The sequence below is a fragment of the Musca autumnalis genome, unplaced genomic scaffold, assembly GCF_047663935.1.
Source record: "Musca autumnalis isolate F117 unplaced genomic scaffold, ASM4766393v1 scaffold_4, whole genome shotgun sequence".
Classification (NCBI taxonomy): Eukaryota; Metazoa; Arthropoda; class Insecta; order Diptera; family Muscidae; genus Musca; species Musca autumnalis.
In genome coordinates this window covers 83,605,879-83,619,691 of record NW_027411977.1, presented here as the reverse complement: position 1 = coordinate 83,619,691, position 13,813 = coordinate 83,605,879, and the positions used below count along the sequence as shown (strand labels likewise).

The 13,813-nt window shown below is 37.2% G+C and overlaps 1 protein-coding gene across 2 annotated transcripts in view; it reads right to left on the bottom strand.

Moving 5' to 3' along the window:
* LOC141400782 (G-protein coupled receptor dmsr-1-like) overlaps window positions 1-13,813 on the bottom strand; it is a 208,894-nt gene that overhangs the window by 32,613 nt on the left and 162,468 nt on the right. For both annotated transcript variants that reach the window (XM_073980275.1, XM_073980276.1), the window contains exon 3: window positions 485-1,698. In XM_073980275.1, the coding sequence (XP_073836376.1) occupies window positions 485-1,698 (1,214 nt within the window). The remainder of the gene's footprint in view (window positions 1-484; window positions 1,699-13,813) is intronic.

Genomic DNA, 13,813 nt, shown 5'->3' with positions numbered 1-13,813 from the left:
TCGACTTTTTGATCTAGCCCCAAGGAATGGTACCTCCCGAATTTCGGTACTTTGAAGGTTAGCCACATTGTTTTACCGAACTTGCTGAAATTTGGTATTTAGTCTTTTTCATAAATGAAAGGAAACTAATTGTTCCATTTTACATAAATACAACTCGTGGTGGAGGGTATAACAAGTTCGGCCTGGCCGAACTTAACGCCGTTCCTTCTTGTTTTATTTCCGTTCCGCATACGAAGTCGCGGGCACTTTGCTAGTTAACATATAAGCTTATTTTAGCTTCATAATGAACTCTAATGCAAACCTAACCTAAGTCTTAATTTCCCTATTTATTTACCTCTTAAACCACAAATGCCCGTCATAAATGTTGTTTACCATGTTTGACAAATTTGTATGTCGGCTCGATCAAATAATGACAAGTGATTTATTGTTTAGACGATTATGGTGGACGTATGAAGGATGAATAAGTTAGGCAATAAATACTTACTTAATTTTAGATAGCACTGCATAAAAAACGCTTCACCCAGTATCGTGTTCAGCAGACCCATTATGCCTTGGGGCAATTCGGTGATAAGAAATAACATTAGAACGGCTAACAACATTTGTGTTGTGCGATCCGTTTGTTTCGCCTTATCGATTTTTTTCCGTATCATCAGGGTTGAGTTCATGGCCATTTGATGGGTATCGACCTGGGGTGAGGTGCCAGCAGTTGTATTTCCCATCACGCCAACACCACCACTTCCAATCGCCACGCCAATTGGCATTGTTTGACTGGCATTTGATTGGGAAGACTTCTCCTCTGCTTTTAGCAATTGACTGTGTAACATTTGACGGCGTCTCTTAACCTCCAAAAGTGCCGTTATTAGACGAAGCGATAATACAGTGAGAGCAATGCACGGTATCAATTTTATCAGCACTGAATAGACGAGTAATGTTCCCAAGCGAAGAGTGGTGTTTTGCAGTGCCATGTCGCTGTGGTACAGTCGATAAACTGTGATGTTGTGATGCTGTTGCTGTTCTTGCTGCTGCTGCTGCTGCTCCTGCAGTTGTAACAATGAGGCATTGTATGTCGTATAGTTGCTGATGCTGATACTGTTGCCACCACCCCCACCACCAGTGACATTTAAAGTGCTGAGCTTAGAGAAATTCGCATAATCATGTTTTGCCTGGTACCTAATGATGTATTCACTCAATGGCCTTGAATAAAGCACTCTGTTTTGTTCGGTTACCACCTCCTCGAATTGTGCAACCGAACTGACTAAGTACAGCCAAGGCGTAACCACCAATCCACATATCACATAGGCCAGCAATATTGATATCACCGTATTAGTCATGCCGCACCATTCACGCGACACTTGTGGATAGGTTACTGCAATATAACGCCACACCGCCAACATTACCGTTAACCAAATGGATATTGTGTGCAATACCTGGGCATAAATGGCATGGAATTTTATGTAACATGCCCAAGGATAGCTTAGTTGTTGTTCGCGCGACCAATATTCCGCTAGAATATAGTCGTGTATGGCATACGGCAGATATTCCAGCATAACAGCCAAATCGGCCACAGCCAAACCAGTTAGGATGACGTTTGTGGGTGTGCGCATTTCACGTCGCGTTAATACCATTATGTTCAGTGTATTGGCCATTGTGCCCAGCAGGCACACAACCACCGAAAGATGTCCATGTATATGTTTATAGCTGAAAGTAGATACACAAAAGACAAAGGAGGGATTAAACAAAAATTTACATAAATTGAAATGGAAGCGAATGCCACATGTTGAATGTTCCAAAACAGAATGAAAATTGTTTGTTCAACACTTTTCAATTGCTATGGCACCACCACCTCCAACAACAACAACAACAGCAATGCAAACACAAATATGTACACAAGAAGAACTCTTGACAATATCTTGCTACAGGGTATTTTCTAAGCTTTTGCAACTTTAAAGCTATTTGTTGAAGTGGAATAGCATTAAAGGAAAACGGTAAGAAAAAAATTCTTGAACGTTTTTTTTTACGAGAATGTTTGTATATCATACACTAGGCATTTGATTCAATATGTATATCACAAAATGTATACTTGGCACAGTTGCTGTCAAATATGTTCCTCCCTGTCGTGAAAAGTGGTTTTTGACTTTGAACAAAATACGTTTCAGACAATTTGGAGTCGAATTGGCATGTCTATCTGTCTGATAAAAGCATTACATTGAATGTGATTAAAACTTTGCATAACGTAATATTTCTTCCAAAAGTAGATCAAATTTACAATTCGATCATTGCGGTATAAGCCTATTAAACAGTGTAACCGAGTGAATGCCGTCACAAATCTGCCCAGTCGTGCATCAGACTTATTTGATAAGACCCCGCAAAGCCTAAAGAAACAAGCAATTTTTTGTCAGTCCGTTTGTAACACATCGAAATATTCATCGGAGACACTATAAAATATGTATATTCTTGATCAGTTGTGGAATTCTGTAGCTCATTTTTTGAGTTACCGACAAAAATCGGTAACATTAAAACGCAAAATCAAGAATGAAAAGTATCAATAAAAGTTGACAGCACTGTTGCTATCGGTAACTTAGCGAAAAATTTCGTTAATTACCAAAATTATAAGCATTTTAATTTTACCGATATTTGTCGGTAACTCGAAAAAATAGATACAGAATTCCCCTACCTGGTAAAATTTCCAGCCGTCTGTTGAAATCAAGATACAGCCCGCAATTTTTAAGATAGAACTTTGTAATTTGGTATAGAAGTTTCTATTACTCCTAGGATGTTTGGTATTGCAAATCGGCTGTATCCGTCCACGTTTTGATATAGCGCCCATAGAAAGGTACCACCCGATTTTCGGTATTTTGAAGATTTTTACTTCATTATCACACCAAAATGACTGAAATTCGGTACTTAGTCTTCATTGGTACAAAACTTTCCCCCAGAATTAAGTTGGTATAGGTCCACGCCTTCATATAGCCTCCATAGAACGGTACCTCCCGATTTTCGGTATTTTGAAGGTTGTAAGCACAAAAACCACTGAAAAGGCTGAAATTTGGTATTTAGTCTTTAGTTTGGGGTATAAAACTTTTCATATGAAATTTGGCGGTATAGGCCCACGCTTGCGTATAGCCCCCGTAGAACGGTACCTCCGGATTTCCGCTATTTTGAAGTTTATGGCATCAATATTCTACCGAAATTGTTGAAATTTGGTCTTCGTTGGGGGTATAAAACATTCCCCCAGAAATCTTTCGGTACCGGTTCACGCCTATATTTAGGTCCCATAGAACGATATCTCCCGATTTTGAAAGTGGCTAAATTTTGGTATTTAATCTTCATTGGGGGTATTTAACTTTCACCTCTAAATTTGTCGGTACAGGTTCGCGCTTTCATATAGCATCATAGAACGGTACATCACAATTTTAGATATTTTGAAGGTTGTGGCCTCAATATTCCACCGAAATGGCTGAAATATGGTATTAAGTCTTTGTTGGGGGTGCAAAACTTTCCACCTGAAATTTTTAGGTATAGGTCCACGCCTTCATATTGCCCTTATAGAACGGTACATTTCGTTGTGGCCACAAACCTTCAAAATACCGAAAATCAGCCACCGAAATGGCGGAAAGTTGGTATTTAGTCTACGTTGGTGGTAAAAACATTTCCGACTGAAATTCGTCGGTATAGGTCCACGTTTTCATATAGCCCCCATAGACCTGTACTTTCCGATTATCCTAATTTTGAGGATTGTGACGTCAATATTCCACCGAAATGACTGACATTTGTTATTTAGTCTTCCATGGGGTTATAAAATATTCCAGAAAAGAATTATCAGCATAGGTCCAGGTCTTCGTATATCCCCCATAGAAGCGTACCTCTTGATTTTCGGTTTTAGCCGCATTATCTTACCGAAATATAGGAAGTTTGGTATTTAGTCTTCTTTGAGTCTAAAAACTTTCCGCCAGAAATTTTTCGGTATAGATCGAACGGTACCTCCCGAATTTCGGTATTTTGAAATTGCTGAAATTTTGTATTTAGTCTTCTTCATAAACTAAAGGAAACTAATTGTTCCATTTTACTTCAATGCAACTCGTGGTGGAGGGTATAACAAGTTCGACCCGGCCGAACTTAAAGCCGTTCTTACTTGTTTTTCCTATAGCAGGAATGGACGAACTTTTCAGTATTGCTCAGCATACATTTTGGAACTACATTGGTCGAATAACCCATAACAAAGTAATATAAACAAGCTAAATACATACATCATCTCCGAAGGTACAGGGAAGACTTCTCTCATATCAATGAGAGCACGTCTGTTCATATTGGCTCAATGATATGGGACCTACATTTTATCGTCGAGTCGGAACAGCCAGTCCCTCCAGCGATTTCTTCTTGTTTTTGGATTTTTCTCATCTATGGACATTGCTGTTTCAGAATCTGCAAAAACTTTCCAGGTATAAGCGGTTTTCATTTAAATTTAGTTAGGTCGCACCGTACATGACATTGCTTAATTAGAACGTGATACAGACAGTGCATTGTCCAAGTTGAACTTCTATATCTCAAAAATGGTAAAACCTACGAAAATATCACAAAGGTCAATCTTGTAGAGAATTTTCACAGCTACAACATTTGCTCCAATCCCATTTCAATGGGACTTGCGGTTTCCTAAACCTACAAATGGGAACTTTGGCCGCGATTTATTTAAAAATCCCTTCGTCGATTTTTTGGTGTTTTTGACTTTTCTCATTTATGAAGATTGTAGATTCAGAATCTGCAAAAACTTTCCAGGTGTAAGCACTTTCCATATAAAGTTGATTCAGGCGCACCGTTAGCCAGTAATTCCTTTATCTAACTACTACATTTTACAATTTGCATCAAGTGAGAGGTCAAGAGTTGGTGTTCAAGTTGTCGTAAGTTGTCCAAATATGACCCGATAATTTAAATTACTGATTAAAAAATAATTTTGGATATTTTTCCCCACAAAATCTGTTGTCAATTATTAACAATTATTGGCACTTTCCTTGATCGAAACTATTACCTCGTGCATACATTTGTCAGTACTGAACTATAACTGCGACCTTTAGCGTGATTACACTACCCACAATTAAGACTGAGGGATCCCTGAATATAATAGGCTGTAACTCTGTTATCTGACAACTTACATCAACATAATTAGCTTCAATTGAAAGGTCAAACGTTCCTCTTCGAAATATATTTTACATTGGTTTAACATTGTTTCCAGAAATAAAGATATGGTCATTTCAGTAACAACTTTACCGATTTTCACACAAAAGTTCTGCTCAATTTAACCAGCTAAATTTTATCTGTTCATCACGTTAAATTGCATACAGCATCTCCGAAGGTACAGGGAAGACTTCTCTCATATCAATGAGTCTGTTCATATTGGCTCAATGATATGGAAATTTTGTATGGAAATTTTGTGCGGGTTTAACAAAATTTGAAAATTGATCCATAATTGCGGACTGTAGCGTGCCTACAATTTTTAATGGACGGACGGACACACTTCTCTTAGTCGATTTATCTCGTGGAGATATGAATTTTGGTATGCCACATGGGGATATACGACGAATATTTCGCGGTGTTACACGAATTTAGCTATCCCATTTTGAAGAACAAGCAGCTGAAACAAATTTCAAAACAGTCTGAGGGTTGATCTTAAACTTCACTTTTTCCAAATTTTGTGTGGGATGTTCACGAAGGAGTGGACCGAACACGATCTATATCTGGTAGGAATAGTATAATGAAATAACGAAAATCGACAGGTACCGTTCTATGGGGGTTATATGAAGGTGTGGACCTGTACCGACAAATTTCTGGTGGAAAGTTTCGTACAACCCGATGAATATTTCGATGTGTTACAAACGGAATGACAAATTTAATTATACCCTCCATATTATGGTGGAGGGTATAAAAATTGGTTGAAACCCACTTGTCTTTTTTTGTTTTCACTCGATTTTCCTGTAAAGGTAAAAGTAGAAGCAGACTAAATAATGATAATGATCTCCCTAATGTACTACTTTTCCAAATTTTATCTGCTTCTACCATTAAATGATGCTGACATTTTGAAGCCAGATTTTCAGTGTTTTTTTTTTTTTGACATATTCTTATAGTTGCGTTCCGCAAACAGGTTTTACAAAATACATTAATAGGATTAAAGTACTTGCGATTCTGAATTATTTATACGTATATCGTAAATGTAGTCTGCATAGCTTCATAGAAATCTACATCCAAATGAGGAAATTGTGTGCGAACATTTTTATAAAAATCATATCTTTTGTGTCTTATATTTGCAATTGTTATTAGATTACTTCGTACTCTAGTGCACATTATAGTTTTTTACTTTCCGGATTCAATAAATCATTCCCCGTGAAAATCCATCTACTAAAACGCCAGTTAAGAGAAATTCCAAACTAGAAAAATCATCTAAAGTTGTTTTTGAAAATATCGCGTATTTTATCGCTTTTTCTGCGGGTCATTTCCACTGCAATTAAAAAACTAGTGCAGCATCTTCGTTTTAGTGGAAACATAGATTTGAAAACTTCACTAATAAGGGAGCTACATTTATTTTATCCCAAAAACAAGTAAGAAAAGGCTATAGTCGGACGGAGCCGACCATGTGATACCATACACATTTACCATTGGGAATTAGCTTTCCACATATCAAAATTTCTTTATGGAACAAATAAACCTATTGTAAGAAGTGCCTTTGTTGATTCTGGTACCGTATCACACCAAGCTTTAATAATAATAATATAATAATTGTTTCACAAACATCCTAGAAGGGACAAGGGAGACTTTTCTCATATCAATGAGTGAGTGTACCCCGATTCATATTCGCTGAATTATATGGGACCCACAGCCTATCTCCGAGTCCGAACGGCGTGTCCTAAGACACCACTTGTAGAGATATTTTACATGGCTGAAATACTCAGAAAATGTCGCAAAACTTAAGCTGAAAACAGATACAACGTTTGATTAAAGTTTTGCGTTGGGTGTCGAGAAAAAAACAACAACAACAGGGCGACGACGATACCAAAGTCCAGCGTTTATCTGTTTGTCGGCATATATTTCAAATGAATTTGAATTTTTCGGCATCATGCCCAACAGTGTAAAAACGGCCAAAACGACACAAAACTTTTCCCAAACGTTGTATGTGTTTCCAGCTTTACTGAAGGATATTTTGCCACCGTTGAAAATTTGATTTTGCCTGGCTGGGAATCGTTTTGAAAAAAGGTGGCAAAGCGACCCATGCTGCAATGTATGTATAAAAATTCAATTGGACAATTAAAACGTTAGGGCACCATGTAATTTGCAATAATGCAAAAACTGGGAACGGGCAAATGTGGTAATCTACACAAAACTCATTGTATATTAGGCAGTAGGCCCGTTATATAGCAGACACCAAGATCAGTAGATCTATTTCCATATATAGTCTACTTTGGGGGTATATGTCGTCAAGGAAATAAAATATTTCATACAAAAGTAATGGTCCATTTTAGCCGCTAAATATTATCAGATCATCATCCACAATTGTAGGCATCTACTGCGACCTAAAGTCTTACCTCGTGCAAAGTTTCGTGATTATTGAGCCATAATTGCGACCTCTAGAGTGTTTATGATTACACTACAAAGAAATAACAGGGTATATTAGGCTGTAACTCTGTTGTCTTATCATGTGCACCAACACAATTGACATCAATAGAAAGATGAAGCGTTCCTCTTCCAAGTATAGCTTACTTGCCCGGAATGTCTCTTTCAGGAATAAAGATAATAGCTGTATATTAAAATAAAATATCGAGGCGATCGGACTATTATTGCGAACTACAGAGCAGCTACAAAATCGGATAAAAATTATCCCAGCAAAATGTTCGATGCCAAAGATGACATTCAATCATGGGTGCAAGTGATCTAGCATGTCATCTTTTTAGCATCTTCATCGATGAATTTTATATGAGCGTGGACCCCAAAAGATGACGTTCTTTTCTGGATCCTAAGCATGTCATTTTAACCAATGCTTTGGCAAGTCATTTCCACCAATGATTTGACATGTCATTTTCACCAATGCTTTGACACGTCATTTTCACCCATGCTTTGACATGTCATTTTAACCAATGCTTTGGCATGTCATTTTCACCAACCCCTTGGCATGAAATTTTCATGTATTGTTTGGAAAATGGAAATGCTGTATTGAAATATGTTTTTCATGAAAAACAAAACTATTTATTAATTAAAACGAATTCATGAAATAACTACAATTAATTTATCAGTTTTGTTTTTCAAAAGTTTACATCAAAAATTGCAATGTAATCACCACCGCTGCAACGCAAAAGATTACTTCCTCCGTTCTCCGCAACTGATAGTCTTTCATCTTATAAAAGGTTTTTTCAATTATCTTCCCATCACCAGTTCAGATTTCGACATGGACTCCAAATGCACTCCTTTAAGTATTTTTATTTCGTAAATTACTTTTATTTTATAATTTTGTTATTTTATAACAACATTTTGGTAATTTATACTCTTTTGTTTAGTGACGGAAATATGTTGAGATCTACAACCCGGCTTGCTTTAGGGATCTCTAAGAACAAAATGTAACGAACGGGGAGGAGAGACTTTTTATGGAAAATACCATTTATGCTTAATTAATTTATTTTTAATTGTTTCTTTCCAAAAGTAGTTTCTTCTTTATTTTCAGATTCTTGTTCCTTTTCGTTTCTGACTTTTTTTTCAAATTCCAAGAAGCAAGATTTGATTGATTTCGTTCTATGTCAGATTTAGAACAGACAAGGGAACTTTTAAAATAGCAATGTGTGCAGTCCGATTCTATTTTTAGCTCGATGGTTGGGACTTCATATAATACCAATTGTTTAGAAGTTTTAGTTGTTTGATATGCAGGAAATGTAAGACAACATCACGACGACAGTTCTAACAACTTTGGTCTGTTCCAGAAACTGCAAGAATCTACTTATTTTTACTACGATAACAATTTTTCCTTTATGTTATCGGAAAAAATAGTAAAAATTAGTAGATTTTTGCAGTACTGGAACATACCAAAATGAAAATAAACAGGTGTGTAAATAAAAACACAAACATCATCTCTATTGGATCGATGGAATGGGTACAAATGCTGATGAAAAGATCGGATCTTTCACGACTTCCTTTGCATTGGTTCAAATCCTAATGAAAAGATCGGATCTTCCACGACTTCCTTTGAACCAATGCAAAAGATGACATGAAATCACGTCATCGCAAAGAACCCCTTGCGTCAAATTTTGCTGGGATGTTTTTGGTCCATTTCACCCGCTTAATATTGCACGATCATCACCAATTAAAATAGCGATCTAATCTGATGTGAAACCGAACTCCATACCAAATTTCGTGACGATCGGTCCATTATTGCGGCCTGGAGTTTAATTACAACTTATAATGGACAGACGGACACACGGACGAACGGACACACATCCCAAAATCGCTTTATACCACATGAATTTTTACCAAAACAAACTTATAATACCCTTTCCACATAGTGGTGTGGGGAAGATTTGGTTTTGTTTGCAAGTGAAGTTACTCGAGTTTAGGTAGTGCCAAAGAAATTCTCGATCAGAGTGTTTCTTTGCACACATATCTTTTTGAGCGGGCAATTGACACTTGGGTATAAAAAGTTTATTGTTAAAAACAAGAAACAAGCGAACTGATGAAGATCTGTGGCGAGATCTGAAACTGTAGTCTTCCCTGCCTTACCCCTTGGTAAACATCGCCAATTTTTCCCACTAATAAATTAAAGTTAATATTTTATTAAAACAACGACTATGGAATTAAGCCGGACTATTTTGAAAAACAAAATAAAATATAAAAATGCTATTTTTGGTCCATATTTTAATATTTGGATGGCATGTACCGGCAAGGTAGCCTACATATGGAATAATAACTACTGACATTTCCCCTGATGCAAATTGCAATAATGTGTCTGCTAGATAACGGGCCTACTGCCTAATATATAATGGGTTTTGTGTAGAGAACCACAATTTCCTCCCATACTACGAATTGTCTCTATCATGACAGAGAAATTTGCAGTTCAGTTGTCCAATTAGAGTTTTTTACAAATATTGCAGCATTTGGCCTCTTCGCCACCTCTTTTATACCCTCAGCCTTTAGGATAAAGAGAATATATACAAAATACGAGCAAAGATGTACCTCATCGAATTTAAGACCTCAAGTATGGTTGGACGAAATTCGTAGTCGATTTTGCCCTGTCCGTTCATCTGTCTCTCTTACTGACAAATATCAGAGATATGGCAAATCGCATGTATATATTTTTTTATATTAGGTGCATTTCAAAAAGGAACCTGATATTTAAAGAAAATATAAAGATGTAGCAGGAGATGCTAAGCAATGTGAAAATTCACAATCTTGGCATATTGTTTAGAAATGTATAATTTATATAATTGTACGACAAATATCCCAGTATTGACAAGTGATATGTGACGTAGTTTTTATCGCCGAATCCGAAAGGCGTGTCCTAAGTTGCCACTTGTAGAGAAGTTTTTCATGGCTGAAATACTCAGGAAATTTCGCCAGCATTACTAAGGGGTATTATGCCACCGTTGAAAATTTGATGTGGCCAGGCTTGGGAATCGAACCCGGACATTCAGCGTGCAAAGTGATTGCACATAGCTAATTCCTAGTGGTTGTGGTGTAGGGTATCACATGGTCGGCCCCGTCCGACAATAGCCTTTGCTTACTTGTTTTGACCAAAATATGTGCTTATTTTGGCTGTAACATCGAAACTATAACACCAATCTGTATGTTTTCAGTCTCATTTGATTCGCCGTGAAGTTTTGATCCACAACAAATGTTTATGTAATTTTGTGACTTTATTTTGAAAAAAGTTGACTCAAATTCAATCATTTAAAAATTTGATGTACATTCCACGAATTCTGAGTAACATTTTACATGTATTTTGTAATATACTCGCTGAAGTCACTTCGAGAGAACTTTTTAGTAACAATAGTGGTCATTAAAATAATTAGCGTTATTATAATATTTTCTTAGCCTATGTACAAAAAATCTTTGATTTAGAGCGAAAAAAATTAACCTTTTTTATACCCTCCACCATAGTATGGAGGATATATTAAGTTTGTCATTCCGTTTGTAACACATCGAACTAATCATTTGCGACCCTATAAAGTATATATATTCTTGATCAGGATAAAATTCTAAGACGATCTAGCCATGTCCGTCTGTCCGTCTGTTGTAATCACTCTAGCGTCCGCAATAATTGAGATAGAGTGCTGAAATTTTGCACCCGAGGGTCTTTTTTCCATAGGCAGGTCAAGTTCGAAGATGGGCTATATCGGTCCACTCTTTGGTATAGCCCCCATATAACGGTACCTCCGGATTTGAGGTATTTTGACTTTCTTCGCCACATTTGCAGACCGAATTAGGTATAATTTGGCACTTAGGGTTCCTAGTGATCAACAAATTTATATTCCAAAGGATATGGGCATAGGTCCATGTTTTGGTATAGTCCCCATATAACGATACCTCCCGATTTTCGGTATTTTGAGAATTTTAGCCACAATTTTTAACCGAACTACCTGCAATTTGACATTTGATGTTCTCAGTGGTCATGAAATATCTCCACCAAACATCGTCAACATAGGTCCATGTTTTGGTATAGCCCCCATATAACGGTACCTTTCGATTTTCGGTATTTTGAGAATTTTAGCCACAATTTGTAACCGAACTATCCGCAAATTGACATTTGAGGTTCTCAGTGGTCATGAAATATCTCCACCAAACATCGTCAACATAGGTCCATGGTTTGGTATAGTCCCCAAATATCGGTACCTCCTGATTTTCGGTATTTTGAGAATTTTAGCCACAATTTTTAACCGAACTAGCTGTAATTCGCCATTTGAGGTTCTCAGTGGTCATAAAATATATCCAGCAAACATAGTCAACATTGGTCCATGTTTTGATATAGCCCCCATATAACGGTACCTCTCGATTTTCGGTATTTTGAGAATTTTAGCCACAATTTGTAACCGAACTACCTGCAATTTGACATTTGAGGTTCTCAGTGGTCATGAAACATCTCCACCAAACATCGTCAACATAGGTCCATGTTTTGGTATGGCCCCCTTATAACCGTACCTCCCGATTTTCGGTATTGTGAGCATTTTAGTTACAATTTTTAACCGAAATAGCTGTAATTTGACATTTGAGGTTCTTAGTGGTCATGAAACATCTCCACGAAACATCGTCAACATAGGTCCATGTTTTGGTATAGCCCCCATATAACGGTATCTCCCGATTTTCGGTATTGTGAGAATTTTAGCTGCAATTTTTAACCGAACTATCTGTAATGATCGGTATTTTGAGAATTTTAGCTACAATTTTGTCTATTCATAAATAATCGTCAATATAGGTCCATGTTTTGGTATATCCCCCCATATAACTTTACCTCCCGATTTTCGGGAATTTTCAGTGGTCACGAAATTTTTTCACTAAAATTCGTCAACATGGGTCCATTTTTGAGGGTCTACATTGTTTTGATGAAACTACCCTCAATTTGACTCTTGAAGTTCTCTGCAGCTATAAAACTTTTCCGCCAAAAAATGTAAAGATAGGTTGACTCTTTGATATAGCCCCTAGGTGGTACTTTCACCTAGCTGAACACATTTTTTAGATTAGATAACACTGTGCAACAAAATGGAGGTGAAAGTGTGGGGCACGAAAAATTCCTCTTGGGGAAGAAAGGCCTTGGTGAGTATATTATGAACCCCGAAGGACAGATCCGCCGTGAGTCGAACTTCCGCGTTATGGCGTGATAAAATTTTTGTTAGAGACCCTGTGGCCCATCAGGAATCAGTGTTATATATTTGTTCACTGTTGCTTAAGTGCTCTACAAAAACAACAAACAAAGATATAATGCTAATTAATGATGGCTTACAGGGTCTCTTGCAAAAACTTCATCACGCTATAACGCGGAAGTTCGACTCACGGCGCATCTGTCCTTCGAGGTTTTTAATATACTCAGCATTGTCGAAAAGTTGTTACACCTAAAATTGTGAAAGGACCCTAATTATTCGATTTTAATTAAGACTTTTTTATGGTGGAGGGTATAAAAAGTTCGGCCGGGCCGAACTTAACGACTTTTTACTTGTTTGAAATATAATATGAAATAATTGACTATATTTGTGATATACCCTTAGCATTTATGCTAACGAGGGTATAATGACTTAAGGGACCCATTCCTTCGGGTACCTTTGGTTACATACCATACAAAATTCGGAAGAAGTGAGTTTAAAAGCTGCCTTCGGATCGTTTCGATTTTTTCAGCAGTCTGTCCTTGCAGCTCCCTTCACGACGGTAAAAATGTTTTCGGTCTCAAGTCCATACTTCCCGAGACAATGGCCTAAACTCTCCAAGAAACCCTGACAGCGCTATGTAAAATGGAAAATCTGTAAAATAACTCTAGCAGGTAGTTCCTGATTGGTCCAAACTTTGCACATTGTATTATTTTACCCAGTCATGTAGCAAGGTGGAATATGGACTACATCGGTCCACTCCTTCTGGTATCTTCCACACAAAATTCGGATGAAGTGAAGTTTAAGAGCTCTTTTGGATCGTATCTAAATTTTTGTAGTAGGTTGTCCTAGCGGCGCCCTTTACAACGGCAATTTTTTTTCCGGAGTAAGTCCATACTTCCGGAGATAATGGCCCAAAAGCTCCAAAACCCTGCCGTGGCAATCTAAACTGACTTTTTCAACAATTTCCTACAAACTTAGTTTAACGTTATCTAATA